Genomic DNA, 26,033 nt, shown 5'->3' with positions numbered 1-26,033 from the left:
TAGAAACTTTAATGTAATTAGGTAAAACTTACCTCAATTACTACATTTAAGCATTATATTCTTTGCATTATACTACATGACCAAACTTTCTGGAATGTTAGGGCCATTACATGCATTGAACTAAGGTTGAAATTCATCCTGCAAGCTTTTAGTACAAGGAGGCTTCCAATTTTGACCTTTGCAATATGTGAGTGACTGCCATAGATGATAAAGTATGGAGGTTAAAAACAAATAACAAGCTGCATAATGGCGATATTTTAGAATTGGGACATATTTTTCCTTTGTCTTTTTCATTTCCCTAAAGAGATAGTGCACCAGATTCTAAGAATACAAATGACAGTTGAGCATGTATAAATAAGTTTGTAAGTTATCCTATAGATTTCTCTGAGACTTAAACTTTCCTGTTGCAAATTTTCTTTTAATTTTGAAATGAATAATTTATCTCATTAAGACAGTCTAATAGTCCTCTATTTAAAAAAAGTCTCCAAAGCAATTACATTTATGCTGAGAGCCATAGCCAAGTAGGAATGACATGGCATTTTTAATTGAAAGGTGACCCTGCTCAGGGATTAGGGTGGCTCCAGGTTTAGGATGGATCCTGCTGGATTAGGGTGGCTCCGGGTTTAGGGTGGATCCTGCTGGGAATAGGGCGTATCGGGCTGCCTCAGGCGCCCGATCCTTGAGTTCCCATTGAGTTCTCAAGGGGTTCTGAGAGGATTGGTACGCAGAGCCCGGGGGAAGGGAGAGTATTTCCCCAGAACATGCGTGTAGAGTGCGGGTGAGAGTTCGGGAATAAAGAGTTGCTGTTTGAATCTACAAGGCTTTTGTGGTGGCTCGGTTATTTTGTGCCCAGCCAGACTGCGGCACATTTATAATAAAAAAAAAAGGGCAGTTTGTGTGTAGCTAGTTAGTATATGTAGCATGCGTAGGGTCTTACATTTGATTATCTGCTATAAAATAATTTTCTTCTGTAGATTTTGGCAAAGAAAGCAGCACAAATGATCCTGAAGACTCTGCAGATACCATAAGACATTATCAGAGTTCCAAAAAACACTTTGAAGAGAAAAAAAGTAGATCATCATCTTTCATCTCCTCCATTGATGATGAACACAAGCCGCTCTTCTCAGGAATAGTAGATTCTACTCCAAGAACAGGGAAAGCAGCTGGGCTCCATTTCAAAGAAGCAATGCCCACCTCAGGAAGAATTCATGTCAATAAGAAAAGCCACTCTTGCAAAGGTAATCCAGAATCAGGAATCAGGTTGTCTCTCCTCAGGGCTAAACAGACTATAATGACTTTTCACAAATTAAGAACTGTACCAACACATGTTAATCTAATCTTTTTCAATTCATGTCTGTAAAGAGTTGAGATTTTAGATCATCTGCAATGTAGTGTTTGCATAATTCTGGAATTAGTGGCAAATGTTTCCAAACAATGTCAGCATGAGAGGTATTTGTGGCCAACCAGGCTTAAGTATAGGTAGAAAGATTTCTGAAATCCTATTGATGCAATTGATTCCTATGTGGAGAGAGCATCCATGACTATTTTAAGAGATTTTACTGGTTAGTTCTTTATATATGTCTTCTGTACCCATTTCTTACCCCCAAACCTATAGTTTTATAACTTCAAAGGTCAAAGCAATCATATTACAATACAACATCCTACTGTGAATTATGACAAAACAAAAGGAACTCTCCCGAAATATTCTGTTTTCCATTTTTTGTACTGGGGATGGAGCCAGGTACCTTACCACTGAACTATGTCCTCAGTCCTTTTTATTTTTTATTTTGAGACAGGATCTTACTAAATAGCTTAGGGCCTCACTAAACTGCCCAGGCTGTCTTTGAACTTGCAATCCTCCTGCCTCAACCTCCTGAGTTACTGGGATTACAGGAATGTGCCATCATGCCTGGCTTGAAATAGAGTATATTTTTGATAAGACTTCTTTGTTTAATATCCCTACTAAAAGGAATACAGAAATATATGTGTTTTGTTGAAGAAAATACACAAGAGATGAGCAATAATGTTTAATATATGCAAATTTCATTCTGAAGGATGAGAAACTGAGGAAACCTTGAAACCACATGGAAGAACAATTAATTTAGCATAATAGGAGCTAGATCTATAGATCTAGCTATTAAGTGGTACCCATAACAGTTGTGAGTCCAACTTCTTGGATTCTAAAACCAAATCTATCACTTGCTCCCTTTATGACTTGAGATACGTGATTTGACAAATCCACTAATACACAGTTCACATTTTTAAAACATAGTAATAATAATATCCAACCAACTCATTAGTTATGATTATTATCCAAATTAAACTGTAAATGACTTTATCTGAAATAAAATCCCCAACCTATTTGGTATTTTCTCACTGGTTTTACTATTTAATATGTATCTGGATGTATAAAATGTAAATATTAAGATAGCATAAGAAAAAAATCAAAATAATATAACAAAAATGAAGGAAGAAATAAGATGTTTTGACCTGGCAAGATAATAAAATTATACCACAGAGTAAGTAAATACTTCCTACGATCACACCATTATTCCAAAGCATTATATTTGACAACAAAGATTTTATTAAATCTAGGATGTTCAGGTTTTATATTTTTCCAGAGTTACTTTCCATATCATGTCAAATCAGCTTTTACCAGGATCCCACATGGAAATAAGCTAAGAATATATGCAAATGTCCTCTGGACAATCAAAATTCTTGATGAAGTGAATGAAAATAGTACCTCATTTATCACAGTGGAAGAATGGAATATTAGATGTGATTACCAAATGTCCCGTTTTAGTTATTTATGAAAATGGATTCTGGGAAGTACTAAGAATAGAAACAGGTTGTATCATGGAAGTCAAAAGTTCTGAAGAGCTTGTTGAACAATCTCTACTATAACAAAAGTCAGCATAATGTGGCCCTGCTGAAAAAAAAAAAGTGTTTTGTTTTCTTCTTGAATTTTAGACTTCTATATGACAAGTCTTTAAAGAAATATTTGGGGAATTTTATTTGACATTATAATGATTCTCCCTGACAATGAATTCTAATGCCCTTCACCTAATATAATGCTAATTATTCCAATCTTTAACTAGCTATTCCAAATGCCCAATAAGAACAGTAGTATTCTAAAAAAAACAAAATAATTTTAATATCTCCAAGTTGTTAATTTTTAAAAAGTGTTCAATGTAGTACCCATGCAGGCAATAACTAATTATCTTGCAAATGCCAAGCTAAATATGCATGTCAATTAAGTAACTGTAATTGATGCTATATAACTTCAATCAGGGTGATTGTTAACATGACTAATTAATAGGATTAACCAATAGAGAATTTAAAAACTTGATCTCTGCAGATTTTATTCCCTATTGACTTTTAAGGTAAAATCCTGTGTAATGTTCAAAACTTTAATAATATGTAAGATGTAGCTGTGATTGCCACAGTTTGAACTACTAAAATCCCCACAAAGTTTAGTTTCAACATCAATAGGAAATTTCACTCCCTGGTATTCCTGGGATTTGTCATATTAAATCCAACAGAAGAGAGATTCAGAACACATTAAAGCAAAACTAAAAAAGGAAAAAGGAAGAAAAAAAAAAGATTAAGTGGACTCTGATTCTACTTACATTGAGGTCAAAAGTTGACTCTAGGAAAATTGTGTACCAGAGCAAAGTTAGTTTACTTTCTGCTCATCCATTTGAAGAAATGTATCTTGCAACTATAGCAACATTTGCCAAGGCAACCAAGTGCAGATTCTTTTCTATGCTATATTTAGAAAGTGTCTACAAGGATGTTCATTTGATTAAGACCACTAGCCAGGATTTCCCCTTTGAACTCCTCATTTTTTATATTCCTGTTAAAAACAAGCTAATCACATATCTCTAGATTTTAATAAAAGAATAAATTATAATCAAGGAAGCTTCTGTCTCACAGTATATTTATTCATTTCTGCTAGAATAATCTTTTTTCTTCTTGAACACTGCAGTAAAAATATTATCCTCCATAATTTATTGCATGTGATTCACCCTTGTCATTTAAAAATCAATTTATTACATAGGATTTGAAAAGGAGAGAGCTGTTAAGCATATGCAGAAATACTGTATGCTTTTTTGGCACTAAACTTATGAACATAAATATGTAATTTTAATCCTATCAGTTCTTGTCTTCTCTGAAGAAATGTTCATACATGAACTGGCTATCAGAACTAGACAGGCACAAGCGTTGGCAGCACCAAAACATTTGTATGTGTTCTGATGCTTACTTGGCATTGCTAGCCCAAAGTTGAAACCTGGTTTACTGTTATATTATCATTTTGCATCTTAAATTGGTTCACATTTCTGTGATAACAAGTCATACTTCTCAGTAAAAATCTGCTGATAAATTACTTAAAACTCCAGCAATATCATTTTTCTATGTTAAGTTACATTTTGTCATGTTTGGTAAAATATCAAAAGAAAAAATAAGCTGTCACTCTCTAAACCAAAGCTAAACACAAGAATCAGTAAGGAAGCCATAATCAGGAGCTTTTCTAGAGTTTCTTGTAAGTTCTGTGAGATCTATTACCCGTTTCCACACAGCAAGGAACCTGGTCTTATATTTTTCTCATGCTATATTTGGATATGCTTAAATGCTTTGTAAAAGCTTCCTCTCCTGAGACTGAAATTATAGGCACCTCATTAGAAAAATTTCTGTGTATTCAATGATAAAAGATAGTGGGGGGAAGTCCATAGAGAAAGAATATAGAACTTTGTTGTTCTTTTGTCTGCTACTTATTGAAAGGCTTGCACTTGAGCTCTCTGACTGTACTTTTAGAGAATCTATGGGGAAAGAAGTCTTACAGTTCTGTTCCCTATTTCTAGAATCATAGCTAATTCTGACCAATTCAGTTACTTTCTATTGAAATTTTTAAATCACTAAGAGTATAAATCCATAACTATGTAATTTTTCTCAATTTCTAATCATAGGAATTTGCCAAGATTTTAAGTCTTTATATCAAAACCAAATCACTTTCTCTAATTCAAATCTATTTCCATGTGAAAGGGAATACCAGCTTGACATAATCCTTCCCTTCCATCAGTCTTCCCAAAAGGAAATATATATATATATATATTATTTTTCTTTATCTCTTAAATAAGCTCCCAACTTTATTCTTATCTTTTCATGGGTTTTATTTTTCAACCCTTCAATCATTTTTATAGAGGGTAAGAGAGCATAACAAAACCATCAAAAGTATGTAAGTAACAAAGAAAGGATACATTTTTTCCCCCAAATATTGATAGTTTGAAAATACAGATCTTAGGAGAAAGAGTAAATTAAAAGAGGTTCAAAAATAAATCTCTGGATGAAAAATGATCACAAAGTTGCTAGACTGAATTTTTCAAGTTCAGGGGCTTTGTCTCCTTCCTCTTCAAGTCCTCCACATTTAGCAAAGTGTCTGGCACATAAAAGACACCCAAAACATTGGAAAGGGGGACTTGAGCAGATAAGCTGTTTGTTTAAAGTACATTAAGAAAAATATACATAACAAAAGAACCACACACACACACACACAAAAAAAAAAAAACATTGGCGAACAATGTGATGATATTAAAATACAGTGCAGAAGAAGCTTCAAAGAAGCAAAGAAACAAGATGGGAAGACTTTAAAACTCTTCTCCTCTTTAATAGTTTATGACTCCTTGAATTGGGCTGCCTAAGAACATACCCTTGAAGACCAGCACTTCCCTCAAGAGTTTTCTCCTGGACCATAAAGAATGCTTACTATTCTGTGAGAAAGAGCCCAAAATATCTCAAATGTTAAGTAAAACATTATAAACAAAATATGTTATTTCCTCTCAAATTCAAAAGCACAAAAACATTGCGCTCTAATCAGTTATGTTCAGCCATCCATACCTTCTTTTAGCACAAATAGAAAGAAGACAAAATCATAACCAAGACTCCTGACCTTCTATAAAATTTTAATGCTATGAAAATGCATGTGGTAGGTAAGGAAGGCAGAGTGAGAGAAGGAACCTACCACCAATTGGTCATGGCCCCTGATTTTGTCCATGAACCACTTTGGTTCTATGTCTCCTGGGTTATATCCTAAGATCCTTTACAGCTTGTCTTGTTAGTGTCTATGTTTATGAGGCAAAGGAGTACCAAAGAAAGCCGATGTCTAACTCACTCTCTTCCACAGATATCACTGACACACAAAGCTGGGAAAGAGACAATGCCAGGGCTCAGCCTGAAGAGTGTAGTCCCTCAGCACTTCAGCGAGCTGCCTGGGGGATCTCAGAAACTGAAAGTGACCTCACCTATGGAGAAGTAGAGCAAAGATTAGATTTGCTTCAAGAGCAACTTAACAGGTATCAGAAATGGTGGGGCAAAAGGAGAGTATGATGCAAACCATTAGACGTGTCTAGCTTTGCTTCTAGCAAATTCCTCTTACTGCAATCCCATATTTTCCACACATACTTATTTAAAATAACACTAGAAACTGACAGAATTATCAATTTGTGTTGCAAGGAACATTTATTTGCACTTCATATCTTAAGCAACATATGTCCTATTTTTTCTTTCTCTATCTTAAAATTAAGTATATCACCATCACTGGCTACCTCCCCTCAGAGTAATTCATATTTAATTTGTTAACTAACACCTTTATGCTTTTAATCCTGCTTTTATACTTTATAGTTGTTTCTGGTAATTTATCCATGTTTTGTGGCATTTTTAAAATACTGAAATAGTGATTTAAACATACAGTTTTTGGTCAATTTGTCAAAAAAAATTGTGAATAAATTAAAAATCCCACAAATTAAAGACAGAACCTTTCCATGTTCCTTCATCTTTGATCTAGACTGATTAATATGTAGAATAAATTTTGGTTTTAGGCAGGAGGTAACTATTTCATAGAAGTCTGGGTGGGTTTTTAAAATTAAATTGGTTAAAAAGAGTCAGAAAACAGATATGACTTGAGTATGACTCAGTAGCTGCTTTGTGTTTCATTTGGGAATTTACCTTGACCCAATGGTAGCTTTCAAATAGACCAGATGGCAAGTTCTCTCAGTAGCCATAGCCAAAACTGCATGGACTAAGATAAAATGCTCAAATCACAGGATTTAAGAACTAGATGGAGTAATTGATTCATTTTCAGTAAGTGCAAACCTGGTAAAATAACCACACTAGGGCTGGAGTTGTGACTCAGTGGCAGAGTGCTTGCCTGGCATGTGTGGGGCACTTGGTTTGATTCTCAGCACCACATAAAAATGAATAAACAAAGATACTGTGTCCATGAATAACAAAAAACAATATTAAAAAAAAATAACCACACTACCTGAATCCTGATTTAGACAGTGTTCTTAAATCTGCCACATCAGCTCTCAATGTCCATAGTACAAGGACCAGAATTGACATTTCTCCAGAGACAGAAACCCAAATCTCTTGTGCTGATGTAATGCATTGTTTCTATAATAGAAATGCAAAGCCTGACACACCTGATCACTGCTGTGGTCCTTTAATTAGCCTGTACAACAGCCATGTGTTTTACTGGCCTTTTGTAGGTAGACCACATGGAGAGCCAGAATGAAACACTGGGTGACCCTAACAGATGGTTAAATGTGTGTGGGATAGTTGTCTTCCCCGAGGCAACATGAGAAAAATTTATTCTTTCCATCTCTTGTTGAGTACATCCCATTTCTATTTTTTCTTTGTTATACCTTGCTGAGTAGTAGCACGAATGTGTACATTTAATATATCTTGTGATTCTGCCCGTGTCTAACAAGCTCCTTGTTTACCCATCTGTAGTTAGCATTCTGAGTTTTGCCTATACTACATAAACTATGGCTTTACTTACTATCTATGATTAATATTTTCTATGCATTTTATTTATGTTGGTGGTAGTGGTGGTGGTGGTTAAAAACGTGAGTAAATGGTGAATGACAGGGGCAGCAGTGATTTCTTTGGCACAATGCCAACACAGTACAAATTAGTTAACCTAGGTAAAATTCTTAACTAGGTTATTTAACTATTTACAGAATGACTGGGTAGTAATTTAAACTTTCCTACTCTCAATTTCTTATTTTTACTCAAACCTACTTGCAGTGCTTTTGTATGGACAGAATTAATTCATGATCATCTGTTAGTATGCAATGGGGATTGGTTCCAGGACCTCGTTTGGGTACCAGAATCCCTTGATGCTCAATCCCTTGTGTCAAATAGCATAGTATCTGCATATAACCTGTACACATCATCCCATATACTTTAAATTATCTCCAGATTACTTATAGTATCTAAGAAAAAGTAAATACCATGTAAATAATTGGTATAGTATATTGTTTAGTGAATAATGGCAAGAAAAAAGTCTTGTTGTGTCCAATAAAAAATGCAATTTCTTTTCAAATATATTTAATATGTGCTCAATTGATTTTCTAATGCAGAACATAAAGACACAGAGGGCTGACCATATATAGAGACTATACCTGCTATACCAAAGGTAGCATAGATTAAAAAAAAAAGCTAGATAAAATTTGATCATCAGTGAACTTCAGCTCTATTACTAGTGTTCATTTGAGTGTATTCTCTTACTTCACATATATTTCTGGGCTTGAACCTTCCTTTAGGACTAAAATTGAGATTTCAGTGACTCCTTGTTGTAGTGTGTGTGTGTGTGTGTGTGTGTGTGTGTGTGTGAAAAACTTGATACACACACACACACAGACACTGGGAATTAAACCCAGGGGTGCTTTACAACTGAATTACATCTCAGTTTTCTTTTTCAATTTTGAGACAGATTCTCACTGTCACTTAAGGTCTCACTAAACTGCTGATGGTGGCCTTAAACTTGTGAATCTCCTTCCTTAGCTTCCCAAGTTACTGGGATTACAGGTGTGCACCACCACATCCAGCTAGTATATTATTATTGTATAAATTTTCCACAGTCATAACAGAATTAAATATCTTTTAACATATTCCCAGCATATGTATGTGCTTTCTGAACATGTTTTAAATTGTTATCACCATTACTACTTCTAGTTTTTTTTCTCTCTTTAATACTTTTACAAACATTTTATTTCCTAAATCAGTTTAGCTTATTTTAAAGTTTAAAAAGTTGCATTTTTAGTTCACTGACATCTCCAAACTTTTTTCTTCCACTTTGTTCTGTAAGACAAATGTAAGGGAAACAAATTTGAAGAGGGTAGCTTAACTTAGGCTCTGCTTTGCAGAGGTAGAATCTTGGAACACGTTCTAGAGTTGAGTATACCCTATTTGACTTTGGCATTTGTTCAAATGTAAAACTGAGTTCTTACACCACCATCTCATCCAAACACAATATTCAAGCCACAATGCAATAAAAACAAACATAAATGGTCGATTTTGAACCAGTCCTTGCTACTGCCTCTTTTCTTCTTTAAGGATAAACTATATGTAGGGTTAAAGGTTTACATAGGTTAACTTATATGTACATATGTATGTGTTTTTATATGTATATATAAGCATATATACATATGTAGCCTAGATATAGACATGATTAGATAGATTATTAAGACTTGATTCTTCAGCAGTACTTCTCAAACTTTAATATGCATTGGTATCACCTGGGCGTCTTGTTAAAATGCAGTTTCTAAGTGGATTGATGAGTCTAGAGCTGGCAGACACCACATTCTAACAAGCTCCCAGGGATGTCCAATGTTTCTGGTTTAGGGAGACACTTTGAGAAAGGAGAATTAGAAAATGTAAAAATTGAGTAATGACTCCTTCCACTGCAGAACATCCAGAGCAATTTGTCTCTATGCCTCTAGTATGACATTGAGCACCTGCTTCATCTAGTGTTAGTTATTTATGCACTTCCTTCATTTTTCCTCTCTAAGCAATCAGCTCCTGACAGCACTGAGAGATCAGATTCCATATTTATTCTCCTTCATGTTCTCACCTGACTTTCTACCTATTACAATTCCTAGTAAAAAGTTGGTCTTTGAATGAGTATATGAAAATATTCATTTTCTACAACTTTATGGCTATCTTGACAAAAAATAAAATTCCAAAACTAGGTTATTTTCTGTTTTAAAGACTAAGAACAAACTGAATTATTGTCTAATTCTCTGTAATTCCTCCTGAATAAAACACATTATCAGGTTTCAATAAAAAAGTCCATTGTAAGTAAGCCAATAGACTCTAGTCATAAAACATAAAAATACAATTCTATGTATAGTAAAGAAACTTTTTACTACACCTCCCCTTTGTCGAACTACTCCAAATTTCAGGTAACCAATTAATAAGACAAAACTAAGTATTCAAAATCAGTGCAGACAGGAGACCATTCACAAGACCAAGGCTCAGTGGTAAGAAGTAGGATATTTACAGGACTTTGTGTTTGGGCTTGTCAAGGTTTCACTGGTTCTGTACATCAGAAAGTTATGTCCCAACTTATTAAAATTGGGCAAATTCATGACATCAGCCATCCAGAGTGACAGGCTCAGGGGGGGTGAGAATCTTGAAGCAAGTCTGATGAATTAAGTTTGGATGTACAAGAGGCTCCTGATGAGCAAACAGTTCTCTCCAACGAGTTTATTTGTTGAAAATTCCTGAACTAGTGAAGTTATTTACTGGTGTAGCCTTATTTTTCCCAGGCAAAGTATTCCTAGAATAGACAACCAAGTCATGTGTATAGAATGGTCTACACTCTTATTAAATTGTTTCAATACCAAAGGTCTCAGGTCTCACCTGGCAAGATCCACTTCAACTGCACATGTTGTTCTTGTGTGTATGAGGCCCTCTCAGTGCCACAGGTTGCTGAGCATGTGAATGCTGAAGCATTACCTCTGATAGATTCTTCTCTCATAGACATGATTCAAATAGATAAAATCCATGATGAAAAAATCCTGTTTCTTAGAGACTGCTAATGTTTAACAAAGATTTTTTATAGGACTCAAAAACTCAAAAGATTTTTATAGACTCAATAGTGTTAACACACTCAGCAGAGGGGAATCAGACTGATTGCATTTGCCATTTTCCTTTAAATTTTAATTTAAAATTAGAATGAAATTAATTTTTGTTCACTACCTAGTGTCTTTTTTTTTTAATATTTATTTTTTAGTTTTTGGCGGACACAACATCTTTGTTTGTATGTGGTGCTGACTGAGGATCAAACCTGGGCCGCACGCATGCCAGGCGAGTGTGCTACCGCTTGAGCCACATCCCCAGCCCCATTACTACCTAGTGTCTTGAATCCCACATGTGGATGAAATTTTTAACCTCAGTATTCCCAAATCCTTTTATATTCAATGGCCTATCTTGATAATAATGGTAATGATAATAAATATCATGTAAAAAAAGCCACTTTAACTATTAATTTTTTTAAAACTGAGACAAATTTGTACAGAAATAGCTCTGATGAAGTTTGTAAAATTTTCTTCAGGGGCTCAGAGAAGAGAAAAGGTAACTCTGAATTAGTTAAATATGGTAAGATTTGGAGGTACAGATAAAATTTGAGCTGGACCTCGAAGAATGAAAAGAAAAAATTGATTCATAACAATAAAAATGTTTAGTTGGTACCATAAAAAATTAGATCAGACTTGCAGGTAACAAGTAGATGAACCAGTTGAAAATTCAACCTTCCTTTTTGGTGTGTGGCCTTGGTACTTGCAAGGCATAATCAGGTGTAGTTTAAAGCTATTGGCTTAGAAGACACTGAGTTATCTGGTTATATTTTATCAACTATAGAAAACCTTTAAGAATACATAATTATGATTCCCAGCAGGAAGATCTGGAGTGTTAATATTAAAAAGTAAAAAGAAAATACTGATCTTTTCTCATTTTTCTAGGTTTTGTTGCTTTCTTTCAAATCACAGACTAATTTACTCTATAGCATTACCTTTTCATTGCTTTTTGAATTCATAGGTAAAACAGTAAGCAAAAATAAAATAGCTAGAAGAACTTTCTATAGAGGCGTATGGTCCAAATTTTCTGTTTTTATGCCCATGAATTTTTTTTTATGTCTTCAATGGTGTTAATCCACACAGCAGAGGGGAATCAGACTGATTGTATTTGCCGTATTCCTTTAAATTTTAATTTAAAATTAGAATGAAATTAATAAGCCAGTGAGCTACTCATGAGCTTTCTAGAAATCAATGGTCATACTGGCTGTTGCTCAAGCCTGAAGGGACATAGAAGCAAGTGAATTTTTACATTTCTTTTGCTTCTTAAATATCAATTCCCTGTAGATGGGAAAAGGAATTTAGCATTTAACATCAAAGAAAGAATACAATGAGTAATATACAATACTTGCTATGAATAGAAGGGCAAGATTAATTAACAATAATATAAATTTGAAACACTTAAGAAATTTTCTTGAGATTTTTGTAACTGTGAAAGAAATGTGCTGCTAGTCTCTCTTTTAAAGAATAAACAAAGTATTCACAAAAAAATTGAGTAAAGCCTGATAAAAAGCAAAGATAATTACTATTTAAAAAGAGATTCTCAGCATGTTTTACACTTTGAAATCAATAAACATTAGTAAAAATACAGTCTTTTCATTTGTATTTCTATTGATTCTCTTAAAATGAGCAGGAAAGTAATGGTCTTTGTTGGAATCATTAGTGAGACACAGATTATCAGCTAAGAAAGCATCCCTGTGCTCCCTCTCCTGTTCTTCTTGTTTAAAGCAGGCATGTCGTCTTGGTTGGTAAGTGCTGAAGTTTGCTCAGATGCTTTTGCAATTCTGGACTATTTTAGGACTCTTTCTCCTTTTTCTGTCTGGTCTACAGACTTGAATCCCAAATGACTGCTGATATGCAGACCATCTTACAGCTGCTGCAGAAACAAACTACTGTGGTCCCCCCAGCCTACAGTATGGTAACTGCAGGAACAGAGTATCAGAGACCCATCCTCCGCATGATGAGAACCAGCCATCCCATAGCATCCATTAAGACTGACAGAAGTTTCAGCCCTTCCTCACAAGTAAGTGTAGATGCTGTTCCACCACGAGTGTTTCTTAAAGTGTTTCCAGAGACCATTTGAATAAATTACCTTGGATGCTGTGGAAAACAGATTTCCGTCTCTACCACTCTTTCTACTCAATTAGGATTTCTGAAAATGGGCTCTGTAATCTGCATGATGTGCCTTTAAAGACAGAAAATGGACACAGAAGAATAATTTTGAACACTAGCATTTTTTTAAAGCAAATCCTCTTTTCAGAATCAACCTAGGTGATTTACATGCTATAGAGATTTGAAAGCTAAGGAATAATTCTAGATCGAAAAAGTGCATCAGAGAAAAAAGCAGGTCATTCACTACAGTACTAAGGATGGGGGAGGGGGGAAGGGAGGGATCTCTGGAAGAAAAGAAATCACAGTTGGCCAGATTACAAACTGAGGTTCAAGCACAGAAAATTATCACAGTCTGTGTCCTACCCACCAGAGATGTCTAAATTTTTTCACCTGTATGAGACACATGGAAAAAGGGAGATTATGAAATACCCTGTATCTGAAGCTCTCCAAGAGGACCCTTTTGATTTTTATTATTCTTTTTAGATATTTATGACAGTAGAATGTATTTTGACATATTATACATACACGGAGTATAACTTACTCTAATTAGGATCCCATTCTTTTGGTTGTACATGATGTGGAGTTTCACCGGTTCTGTATTCATATATGAACATAGGGAAGTTATGTCCAATTCATTCTACTATCTTTCCTATTCCCATCCCCTTTCCCTAGCCTTCATTCTCCTTTGTCTGATCCAATGAACTTCTATTCTACCAACCCCCTTATTGTGTCTTAGCATTCATATATCAAAGAAAACATTCCACCATTTTTTTTTGGACTGACTTATTTCACATAGCATGATAGTCTCCAGTTATATCCATTTATCAGCAAATACCACAATTTAATTTATGGCTTAGTAATATTCCATCATGTATATAAACCATATTTTCTTTACTATTCATCTGCTGGAGGGCACCTAGGTTGGTTCCTTATCTTGGCTGTTGTGAATTGAGCTTCTATAAACATTGATGTGGCTATGTCACCATAGTATGCTGACTTTAAGTCTTTGGGTTATTAGCCGAGGGGTAGAATAACTGGGTCAAATGATGATTCCATTCCAAGTTTTCTAAGGAATCTCCTACTGCTTTCCATAGTGTTCGCACCAATTTGAAGTCCCAACAGCAATGTATGAGTGAACCTTTCACTGCATCCTTTCCAACATTTATTGTTACTTGTATTCTTTTTTTTTTTTTTTTGAGGTTTAAATCATAAATTTTTATTTACTTCCTAAATTCCCTAAGTGTAGAATAATAGCAATAATAAAATCCATGAGGAAATGGGAATCACTGCTGAGGGACAGGATATTCTCAGGTGAGAATGTTGCTTTTTTCTGATCTTGCTTTTTAGATACATACTATGAGGATTATTTTTTTTTTAATTTTTTTATTGTTGGTTGTTCAAAACATTACATAGTTCTTGATAATATCATATTTCACCCTTTGATTCAAGTGGGTTATGAGCTCCCATTTTTACCCCATATACAGATTGCAGAATCACATCAGTTACACATCCATTGATTTACATATTGCCATACTAGTGTCTGTTGTGTTCTGCTGCCTTTCCTATCCTCTACTATCCCCCCTCCCCTCCCCTCCCCTCCCCTCTTCTCTCTCTGCCCCCTCTACTGTCATTCATTTGTCCCCCTTGTATTATTTTTCCCTTTCCCCTCACTTCCTCTTGTATGTACTTTTGTATAACCCTGAGGGTCTCCTTCCATTTCCATGCAATTTCCCTTCTCTCTCCCTTTCCCTCCCACCTCTCATCCCTGTTTAATGTTAATCTTCTTCTCATGCTCTTTGACCCTACTCTGTTCTTAGTTACTCTCCTTATATCAAAGAAGACATTTGGCATTTGTTTTTTAGGGATTGGCTAGCTTCACTTAGCATAATCTGCTCTAATGCCATCCATTTCCTTGCAAATTCTATGATTTTGTCATTTTTTAATGCAGAGTAATACTCCATTGTGTATAAATGCCACATTTTTTTTTTATCCATTCGTCTATTGAAGGGCATCTAGGTTGGTTCCACAGTTTTGCTATTGTGAATTGTGCTGCTATGAACATCGATGTAGCAGTGTCCCTGTAGCATGCTCTTTTTAGGTCTTTAGGGAATAGACCGAGAAGGGGAATAGCTGGGTCAAATGGTGGCTCCATTCCCAGCTTTCCAAGAAATCTCCATACTGCTTTCCAAATTGGCTGCACCAATTTGCAGTCCCACCAGCAATGTACAAGTGTACCCTTTTCCCCACATCCTCGCCAGCACTTGTTGTTGTTTGACTTCATAATGGCTGCCAATCTTACTGGAGTGAGATGGTATCTTAGGGTGGTTTTGATTTGCATTTCTCTGACTGCTAGAGATGGTGAGCATTTTTTCATGTACTTGTTGATTGATTGTATGTCCTCCTCTGAGAAGTGTCTATTCAGATCCTTGGCCCGTTTGTTGATTGGGTTGTTTGTTATTTTATTGTCTAATTTTTTTAGTTCTTTGTATACTCTGGATATTAGGGCTCTATCTGAAGTGTGAGGAGTAAAGATTTGTTCCCAGGATGTAGGCTCTCTATTTACCTCTCTTATTGTTTCTTTTGCTGAGAAAAAACTTTTTAGTTTGAGTAAGTCCCATTTGTTGATTCTAGTTATTAACTTTTGTGCTATGGGTGTCCTATTAAGGAATTAGGAGCCCGACCCCACAGTATGTAGATCATAGCCAACTTTTTCTTCTATCAGACAGCGTGTCTCTGATTTGATATCAAGCTCCTTGATCCATTTTGAATTCACTTTTGTGCATGGCGAGAGAAAGGGATTCAGTTTCATTTTGTTGCATATGGATTTCCAGTTTTCCCAGCACCATTTGTTGAAGATGCTATCCTTCCTCCATTGCGTGCTTTTAGCCCCTTTATCAAATATAAGATAGTTGTAGTTTTGTGGATTGGTTTCTGTGTCCTCTATTCTGTACCATTGGTCCACCCGCCTGTTTTGGTACCAGTACCATGCTGTTTTTGTTACTATTGCTCTGTAGTATAGTTTGAAGTCTGGTATCACTATACCACCTGATTCACACTTCCTGCTTAGCATTGTTTTTGCTATTCTGGGTCTTTTATTTTTCCATATGAATTTCATGATTGCTTTCTCTATTTCTACAAGAAATGCCGTTGGGATTTTGATTGGCATTGCATTAAACCTATAGAGAACTTTTGGTAATATCGCCATTTTGATGATGTTAATTCTGCCTATCCTTGAACAGGGTATATTTTTCCATCTTCTAAGATCTTCTTCTATTTCTCTCTTTAGGGTTCTGTAGTTTTCATTGTATAAGTCTTTCACCTCTTTTGTTAGGTTGATTCCCAAGTATTTTATTTTTTTTGAAGATATTGTGAATGGAGTGGTTGTCCTCATTTCCATTTCAGAGGATTTGTCGCTGATATACAGGAATGCCTTTGATTTATGCGTGTTGATTTTATATCCTGCCACTTTGCTGAATTCATTTATTAGCTCTAATAGTTTCTTTGTAGACCCTTTTGGGTCTGCTAGGTATAGAATCATGTCATCTGCAAATAGTGATAATTTAAGTTCTTCTTTTCCTATTTTTATGCCTTTAATTTCTTTCGTCTGTCTAATTGCTCTGGCCAGTGTTTCGAGAAGTATGTTGAACAGAAGTGGAGAGAGAGGGCATCCCTGTCTTGTTCCAGATTTTAGAGGGAATGCCTTCAATTTTTCTCCATTCAGAATGATGCTAGCCTGAGGCTTAGCATAGATTGCTTTTACAATATTGAGGTATGTTCCTGTTATCCCTAGTTTTTCTAGAGTTTTGAACATAAAGGGATGCTGTACTTTGTCGAATGCTTTTTCCGCATCTATGGAGATGATCATATGGTTCTTATTTCTAAGTCTATTGATGTGGTGAATAACATTTATTGATTTCCGTATATTGAACCAGCCTTGCATCCCAGGGATGAATCCTACTTGATCGTGGTGCACAATTTTTTTGATATGTTTTTGTATCCGATTCGCCAGAATTTTATTGAGGATTTTTGCATCTAGGTTCATTAGAGATATTGGTCTGTAGTTTTCTTTCTTTGAAGTGTCTTTGTCTGGTTTAGGTATCAGGGTGATGTTGGCCTCGTAGAATGAATTTGGAAGTTCTCCCTCCTTTTCTATTTCCTGAAGTAGCTTGAAAAGTATTGGTATTAGTTCCTCTTTAAAGGTTTTGTAAAACTCTGCTGTATACCCATCCGGTCCTGGGCTTTTCTTAGTTGGTAGTCTTTTGATGGTTTCTTCTATTTCCTCAGTTGATATTGGTCTGTTTAGGTTGTCTATATCCTCCTGACTCAATCTGGGCAGATCATATGACTTAAGAAATTTATCTATGCCTTCACTATCTTCTAATTTATTGGAGTATAAGGATTCAAAATAATTTTTGATTATCTTCTGTATTTCTGAAGTGTCTGTTGTGATATTGCCTTTTTCATCCCGTATGCTAGTAATTTGAGTTTTCTCTCTTCTTCTCTTTGCTAGCATGGCTAAGGGTCTGTCGATGTTGCTTATTTTTTCAAAGAACCAACTTTTAGTTTTGTCAATTTTTTCAATTGTTTCTTTTGTTTCGATTTCATTAATTTCAGCTCTGATTTTCATTATTTCTTGCCTTCTACTTCTTTTGCTGTTATTTGCTCTTCTTTTTCTAGGATTTTGAGATGAAGTATGAGATCATTTATTTGTTGTTTTTTTCTTTTTTTAAGGAATGAACTCCAAGCAATGAATTTTCCTCTTAGAACTGCTTTCAATGTGTCCCATAGATTCCGATATGTTGTGTCTGTGTTTTCATTAATCTCTAAGAATTTTTTAATTTCCTCCTTGATGTCTTCTATAACCCATTGATCATTCAGTAACCTATTGTTCATTCTCCAAGTGATGTATGCTTTTTCCTTCCTTCTTTTATCGTTGATTTTCAGTTTCATTCCATTATGATCAGATAAGATGCATGGTATTATCTCTACTCCTTTATATTGTCTAAGAGTTGCCCTGTGACATAATATGTGATCTATTTTTGAGAAGGATCCATGTGCTGCTGAGAAAAAAGTGTAACTGCTTGATGTTGGCTAGTATATTCTATATATGTCAATTAAGTCTAGGTTATTAATTGTGTTATTGAGTTCTATAGTTTCCTTATTCAACTTTTGTTTGGAAGATCTGTCCATTGGTGAGAGAGGTGTGTTGAAGTCTCCCATGATTATTGTATGGTGGTCTATTAGACTCTTGAACTTGAGAAGAGTTTGTTTGATGAACATAGCTGCACCATTGTTAGGGGCATATATATTTATGATTGTTATGTCTTGTTGGTGTATGGTTCCCTTGAGCAGTATGTAGTGTCCCTCTTTATCCCTTTTGATTTACTTGGGCTTGAAATCTATTTTATTTGACATGAGTGTGGACACACCTGCTTATTTCCGAAGTCCATATGAGTGATATGATTTTTCCCAACCTTTCACCTTCAGCCTATGTATGTCTTTTCCTATCAAATGCGTCTCCTGTAGGCAGCATATTGTTGGGTCTTGTTTTGTGATCCATTCTACTAGCCTGTGTCTCTTAATTGGTGAGTTTAAGCCATTAACATTTAGGGTTATTATTGAGATATGGGTTGTTCTTCCAGCCATATTTGTTTATTTATGTTACTAAACATGGTTTGTTTTCCTCTTTGATTATTTTCCCCCCTTTACTGTCCTACCTCCCACTGTTGGTTTTCATTGTTATTTTCCATTTCCTCCTCCTGTAATGTTTTGCCGAGGATGTTTTGAAGAGATGGTTTTCTAGCTGCAAATTCTTTTAACTTTTGTTTATCGTGGAAGGTTTTAATTTCATCTTCCATCGTGAAGCTTAATTTCGCTGGATACACAATTCTTGGTTGGAACCCATTTTCTTTCAGTGTTTGAAATATGTTATTCCAGGATCTTGTAGCTTTCAGAGTCTGTGTTGAAAGATCAGCTGTTATCCTGATTGGCTTACCCCTAAATGTAATCTGCTTCCTTTCTCTTGTAGCTTTTAAAATTCTCTCCTTATTCTGTATGTTGGGCATCTTCATTATAATGTGTCTAGGTGTGGATCTCTTATGATTTTGCACATTCGGCATCCTGTAGGCTTCTAGGATTTGGGATTCTGTCTCATTCTTCAAGTCTGGGAAGTTTTCTTGTATTATTTCATTGAATAGTTTGCTCATTCCTTTGGTTTGAAACTCTGTCCCTTCCTGTATCCCAATGACTCTTAAATTTGGTTTCTTGATGTTATCCCATATTTCTTGGATGTTCTGCTCATGGTTTCTTAACAGTCTTGCTGAGTTGTCTATGTTCTTTTCAAGTTGAAATACTTTATCTTCATTGTCTGATGTTCTATCTTCTAAGTGTTCTACTCTGCTGGTAGTATTCTCAATTGAGTTTTTAAGTTGGTTTATTGCTTCCTGCATTTCTAGGATTTCTGTTTGTTTGTTTTTTATAACCTCTATCTCCCTGTATAGTTGATCTTTTGCTTCTTGGATTTGTTTATGTAATTCATTGTTGAAGTGATCTTTCATTGTCTGATTTTGCTGTCTGATGTCTTCCTTGAGACTCCAGATCATCTGAAGCATGTATATCCTGAATTCTTTATCTGACATTCCATCTGCTGCAGCTATTACCTCTTCTAACGTTGAGTTGACCTGCATTGCTTGTGGTCCTTTCTTTCCTTGTCTCTTCATACTGTTCGAGTTTCTTTCTGCTTGGTGAAACTTTGTGCTATTGAATTTTCCCCCTATATATTTATATTGGTCTTGTATAGTTGCAAAGTCTCCCTCGCAGGCGCGGGCGGTGGCTCTGCCCCTCCTCCAATTGGGGCAATGTGCCTACCACGCCGGCAGGCCGCTGGGCCTCTTCTGCCGGTCGGTAGCAGGTCCGCCTACCTTGCAGGCGCGGGCGGCGGCTGTGACCCTCTGGGGGCCGCTAGGTTTGTTCTGTCGGTGGTCGAAGTTCTGCCTACTTTGCAGGCGCAGGCAGCGGCACTGCCCCTCTGCAGGCCTCTGGGGCTGTTCTGCCAGTGGGTCGCAGGTCCGCCTACCTTGCAGGCGCGCGGGGGTGGGGGGGCGGCTCTACCCTCCGCAGGCCACTGGGCCTGTTCTGTTTGTCGGTTGCAGGTCTGGCCTGTTCTGTTGGTGGTCACAGTTCCGCCTACCTTGCAGGCGCGGGGTGGGGGGGCGGCTCTGCCTCTCAGCATGCCGCTGCTCCTGTTCTGCTGGTGGGTCACAGGCCCGCCTACCTTGCAGGAGTGGTTGGCAGCTCTGCCCCTCCTCGGGCCACTGGGCCTTTTCTGTCGGTGGTCACAGTTCTGCCTACCTGGCAGGCGCGGGGGTGGGGTGGGGTAGGGGGCGGCTCTGCCCCTCAGCAGGCCGCTGGGCCTGTTCTGTGGGTGGTCACAGTTCCGTCTACCTTGCCGGCGCAGGGGGAGGGGGCGGCTCTGCCTCTCAGCAGGCCGCTGCTCCCGTTCTGTTACTTGTATTCTTGATAATTGCCATTCGGACTGGAATGAGATGGAATCTTAGTATAGTTTTAATTTGCATGTCTCTAGTTGCTAGAGATGTTGAACATTTTTTCATATATTTGCTGACCATTCATATTTCTTCTTCTATGAAGTGCCTATTCAGTTTTATTGCCCATTTATTGATTGGGTCATTTGTTTTTCTTCTGTTAAGTTTTTTGAGTTCTATATGTATCCTGGAGAATAATGCTGTATCTGAGGTACAGCTTGCAAAGATTTTCTCCCACTCTGTAGGCTCTCTCTTCACATTCTTGATTGTTTCCTTTGCTTTGAAGAAGCTTCTTAGTTGATACCATCTCATTTATTGAGTCTTGATTTTACTTATTGCCCTATAGGAGTCTTGTGGAGGAATTCAGTTTCTAAGCTGACATAACAAAGAGTTAGGCCTACATTTCTTCTAGTAGGTGCAGGGTCTCTGTTCTAAATGCCTAGGCCCTTGATCCACATTGAGTTCCGTTTTGTGTAGGGTGAGAGATAGGGGCTTAATTTCATTCTACTATATATGGATTTCCAGTTTTCCCAGAGATACAAGTCTTGGAAATCAGGTTAAGGTCCTCATTTCCCCTGTGTTGAAGATTAAACACGCGAGAAATGCCAAGACAAGCATAGAAAGCAAGTTATATTTAAGAAAGAGACAGAACAGCCTTAGCAGGCTTCTGGGTGCCCACAGGAGTGGGTATGTCTGTCTTTTTTGTAGATCCTAGATTGCTTCTCCCTCCTTGTATTCCTCTCTCTCTAACCTTCTCTTTCTTTCCTGTGTAGATGCCTAAGGGCAAAAAGGAACAGCCCAGGGGATAATTATTGGCAACTTCTTATGTTGGAATGTGTGATTCCCCAGAGGTGTTAGCAACCTGTTGAGCCAGGGAAATGTTCAGGAGGTGTTAGCAACTCCTTTCCTTTTCTTTGGTGATCAGTCCTCATCTTGGGATGATTTGGATCATTTACTATCTATACTGACTACATGTCCTTTGTTCCTATCTTACCAGCACCTTTTGTTAAAGAGGCAGTGTAGGTTTATGGCACCTTTGTCTAGTATGAAATAACTGTACATATGTGGGTTTGTCTCTGTGTCCTGTTTCATTGGTCTTCATATCTGTTTTGGCGCCAATACCATGCCGTTTTTGTTACTATACCTCTATAGTATAATTTAAGGTTGGTTATTGTGATGCCTCCTGCTTTACTTTTCTCCCTAAGGATTGCTTTGGTTATTCTGAACTTCTTAATTTTCCTTTTGAATTTTTTAATATGAAAAGTTTAACTCCATTGGAATTCCATATTGGGCATTAGCTTTAAATACTTAAACATCACAGCCAAATCATACTAAAAAATGATGATTTCAATAAGGATTTATAGAATAACCTTGTAAAAGTTTTTTTAAATGTTTGAGAAGTTACGTAAAAATTCTAGGAAATGAAACCACATTAGTAACAGAAGGTAATGTGCCAGAAGGAAAATAATAGCAATCTTTCTAAAATATGAAAATAGGCATTAATTTATCTTTAGTTTTTAATGGAAGGGAAACATGTAAAACTATGTATTTCTTTATTTATAGGGGATTCAAATAGTATCATCTGATGAGTGTGATGATTTTACTTCCTTTATTATTTCTCTTCTTTCTTCTCCAATAGATCTAGTCACCAAGTGGCCATAATTTCCATCACATCTTGGTCTTAAATTTTGAGTTAAACTGATTTAAAAAATTCAAAGCGAGATTTTTTTTTAATCTGATAATTTTGATATCTGAGTAAAATTAAAGTTCTTGGAATTATTTAAGGGTTATCTAAACTGATCATGGGGCATCCAATGTCTTTGCATTTTAGGATAAAAATGTGGGTTAATTTTTTTTAACATGGGTTAATTTAATACCACTGATAAGATTAACGGTGGAAAATTACTGGAATTTTATAAATATAATTTTAGATGACTGTTGGTGTGAATTATAAAAATGTGTTTTCTTTTCTTTCTATCAGTGTCCTGAATTTCTAGACCTTGAAAAATCCAAACTTAAATCCAAAGAATCCCTCTCAAGTGGGGTGCATCTGAACACAGCTTCAGAAGACAACTTGACTTCACTTTTAAAACAAGACAGTGATGTCTCTTTAGAGCTTCACCTACGACAAAGAAAAACTTACCTTCACCCAATAAGGCATCCTTCTTTGCCAGATTCTTCCTTAAGCACTGTAGGAATCTTGGGTCTTCATAGGCATGTTTCTGATCCTGGTCTTCCAGGGAAATAATCATTTTGTATTATTTACTCCACATACAATGTAAGTGCTTTTAATGGCTGTTTTCCTTTTTGTATTTAAATCCTCTCTACTTGACTCAGGGGCTCACAAGGTACCATTATATGCAAAAGTACTGTATATTTTCCTAAATTGAAGCTTATAAGGTAAAATTGAGCAGTTAAGATGTAAATATACCTAAGAACTTTTGGTTCCAATTGTTAAAACTGCCAGCATCGCAAGGCACCTTATTTTTTATTTTTATTTTCAAAATCATCTGCATGTTAGGAAACTCCAATTTCTCTTGCATGGAGACTCCTATTTACTGCTTTTACTAAACCAGTACTTTGTCATGAAAATGCCTTCCAAGCAAATAAGAAACCAAGGGATAAAACTGTTCTTGGATGCAACTCAGATGATCCTCAACTTACGGAAATTCAAGGGGATAAAGGGGACTTAGTCATTTTTGAGAAATGATGTCCTTCTGTATTGAGATGTTTATAGTTGCTTACATTCATTTCCCCATACTGAAAAAGAAAATGCAAATTTTGAGAGTTGTAGCCTCAGACAGCAAGCAAGGTAGATCATATTAGAGGGGAGAAAATATAATTTTTTCTCAATTCTTAACAAGTTTTTAGCAAGACATACTTCTGTAACAAAAGGCAGAATATTTTAACAAGAGAAACATAAGAATATTTATTACTGAAAGCAGTTCAGAAGTAACTCAAGGCAGTGGCTTAATGTCCTAACTTATATAAGATCTTCAGCAAAGAAAATACATTTTAGAGAAGTAACAGGACAAAAAGAAAGCAGTCCCAGGTTTCCAAAGGCGGGAAAACCGTGGGAAGGAGTAAAGTCTGCTCCCAGATTTCTTTGGAGCTGCAATTTCTGAGCTGATAAGCAATCTGCTGTAATGGAGAATTTACATCCTTTCTTTGGGCAGGACGGTGGGAGGAAAATAGAAAGACCTTTTGTTTTTATGAACTGTGTCCTGATTTTAGGCAAACAGATTGAAAAGGCAGAAATCTCTCCTGCATTTTTATTGTCTTCAGCAACAATCTCATATTTTACAGAGAAGTATTTTCATTTCTTTCAACATTGAATACAAACCAACATTAATGAGAAAAGGTCTTTCTATTTAAAATTCTGTCACTAATTGCATTCACAAAACATCTAAAATAGTTTACACTCACACATTTCCTTGAAGGCTAAAATACAAGTTTCTTGAACTTTTCCTTTTATGGGGAGAGGATCTTCTTTAAGAACTGCTGAAGTGTGACTGATACAAACTGATAATCACAGCTTTTTTCCCAATTCATATTGTAGGGCAATCCTAAATTTGATCAAAATGGTAGATCCACATAATTTTCTTTACCAAGAAAGCTGGAAGAATTTTTTCAAAGAACATGCAATTTCATGTGCATGGCCTATCTTTCAAAAAGTCTATGTTGTTTTCTAGCTGTCCAATTCCAGATGTCTAGGGAAAAAATGCACACATCAATGGTTAAACTTAAATTTTCTGTGGCTGTTCAAACACTTTGCTAATTTAAGATGAAGAACAAATACATTCGGTATAGATTGGGCTTAATTAGTATATATTGACTCCAGAGTACTGGAACATTCAGTAGGATATATTTTAATAGCTTCAATTGTTAGGTTGAGGGGTCATATAGTTCTCATAATACCAGAATACAGAAAATAAATACAAAGACAAGTTCAAGTTAAGAGATTTTATTTTTAATTTAATTATAATTTTAAAGTATTATGGAATAATCCATTATAGCCTTTTCTTCTGAACTAAGATTTTGAAATTTCTTATCACTTCACTAAGTTTTACATTCATATAAATATTTAAAGACATGTTCTATCTGCACATTTTTAAATGGGTTAATTTCTATCCCTTCAGGATAAAAAACAGAATCTATTGATTTGTCTTCACCTTTGACACTAATCTATTGGTCAGTTTCAAATGCAAGTGATTTATATAAATTTCCAAAAATGATTACACTGTATATAATGTGACTTAAGTGACCTTAAATTGCTCCCTGTATATTTTCAAATGGCCACATAAATTGAGAATCTATGTGGAAGGAAATCCATAGATAGGCATTAGCATGTTCTCATCTCTGCTTAATAAAAAAAGGTCGTAAGTGATCAAATATATATATATATATATATATATATATATATATATATATATATATATATCAAAAGACCAGTCAATTCAACAAAAGTATAATATTGAAACCAGCTGCCTAAACCATTTAGTGTTATGCAGAAGCAACTTTGGGACTATCTGCCACTTCAATCCTTCATTTAACAAACATGTAATGGATGCCTAACCGGGGAGAGAGAGTCACATAAATAGCTAACTTTTATTCTGAAGTCTATTTAGGGATTTATTTCCATATTGGGGCACACTTTTTACAGCTGCAACAAATTTCATAAGGACTATAGGCCTTAGCTCCAGGAACATTCAGAATGAATTCACTAGAGACTGTTCATTTGTAGAGAGAGGATTTGGCAGGTGAGGAATTGAGATCTGATTGTTTGATTAGTGAATGCTTCAGCTGCAACATTTGATATGACATGCATAAAATTCAGCCATCCACACAAAGCCTCTATTTGTACTTCATAAAAACTGAGCATGTAAGAATGGGAAGATGGAGAATAGTGTGCAAGTATCCTGCTTGTTTAAATTCTAGCATAACACTAACCTGCTTTTCTTTTTTAATTCCTTGACATAAAATAACTTCTTGATAGTAAAATCTGAAGTCTTAAGAGAGGGAACAGGATTATAAATTTAGGTCCTTTCCCACAGGATGTTAGCTTTAAAATAAAAAGCCTGAGCAATATAAAGATGTGGTTAAGTTGGACATAAGTGTCAAAAGACTCAGTGGTTAAACTGGCCTATGGATGTCCAAATCAATTAACTTAATATGTACAAAATTCATTCCCTAAATCAGTGAAAGATCTGATGCCTAAAAGCACTAATGCCCTCCCCATCAGCTGTAGCAAAATCAGTCTGACATAATCTTGGGAACCTGCTGAAGGCCAGGTCAGTGGTGCAGTCAATCAAAAACAGCAGTGTAGGAACTATTTTCCCTTGAGATAATTGGGAGTACTAACATAACATCTTTTACTTTCCACTGAAAAATAATATTACCTGGTCCCCTGGCCTAAATAAAATGTCATCTAAAATCTACAGTTCATGCCGATTAGATGCTGATA

The 26,033-nt window shown here is 35.9% G+C and overlaps 1 protein-coding gene across 5 annotated transcripts in view; it reads left to right on the top strand.

Annotated features, from left to right (window-relative positions):
- Kcnh7 (potassium voltage-gated channel subfamily H member 7) overlaps positions 1–24,983 on the top strand; it is a 466,241-nt gene extending 441,258 nt beyond the window's left edge. For all 5 annotated transcript variants that reach the window (XM_058584964.1, XM_058584962.1, XM_058584961.1 and 2 more), the window contains 4 exons: positions 975–1,238; positions 6,182–6,350; positions 12,747–12,939; positions 22,551–24,983. In XM_058584964.1, the coding sequence (XP_058440947.1) occupies positions 975–1,238; positions 6,182–6,350; positions 12,747–12,939; positions 22,551–22,817 (893 nt within the window). In that variant the 3' untranslated portion in view covers positions 22,818–24,983. The remainder of the gene's footprint in view (positions 1–974; positions 1,239–6,181; positions 6,351–12,746; positions 12,940–22,550) is intronic.
- The last annotated feature ends 1,050 nt before the right edge of the window (positions 24,984–26,033 follow it).

The sequence above is a fragment of the Marmota monax genome, unplaced genomic scaffold (assembly GCF_021218885.2).
Source record: "Marmota monax isolate L192 unplaced genomic scaffold, Marmota_monax_Labrador192_F-V1.1 WCK01_AAM20220418_F8-fsc00129, whole genome shotgun sequence".
In the NCBI taxonomy this organism is placed as follows: Eukaryota; Metazoa; Chordata; class Mammalia; order Rodentia; family Sciuridae; genus Marmota; species Marmota monax.
This window is presented reverse-complemented; position numbering and strand designations above follow the sequence as displayed.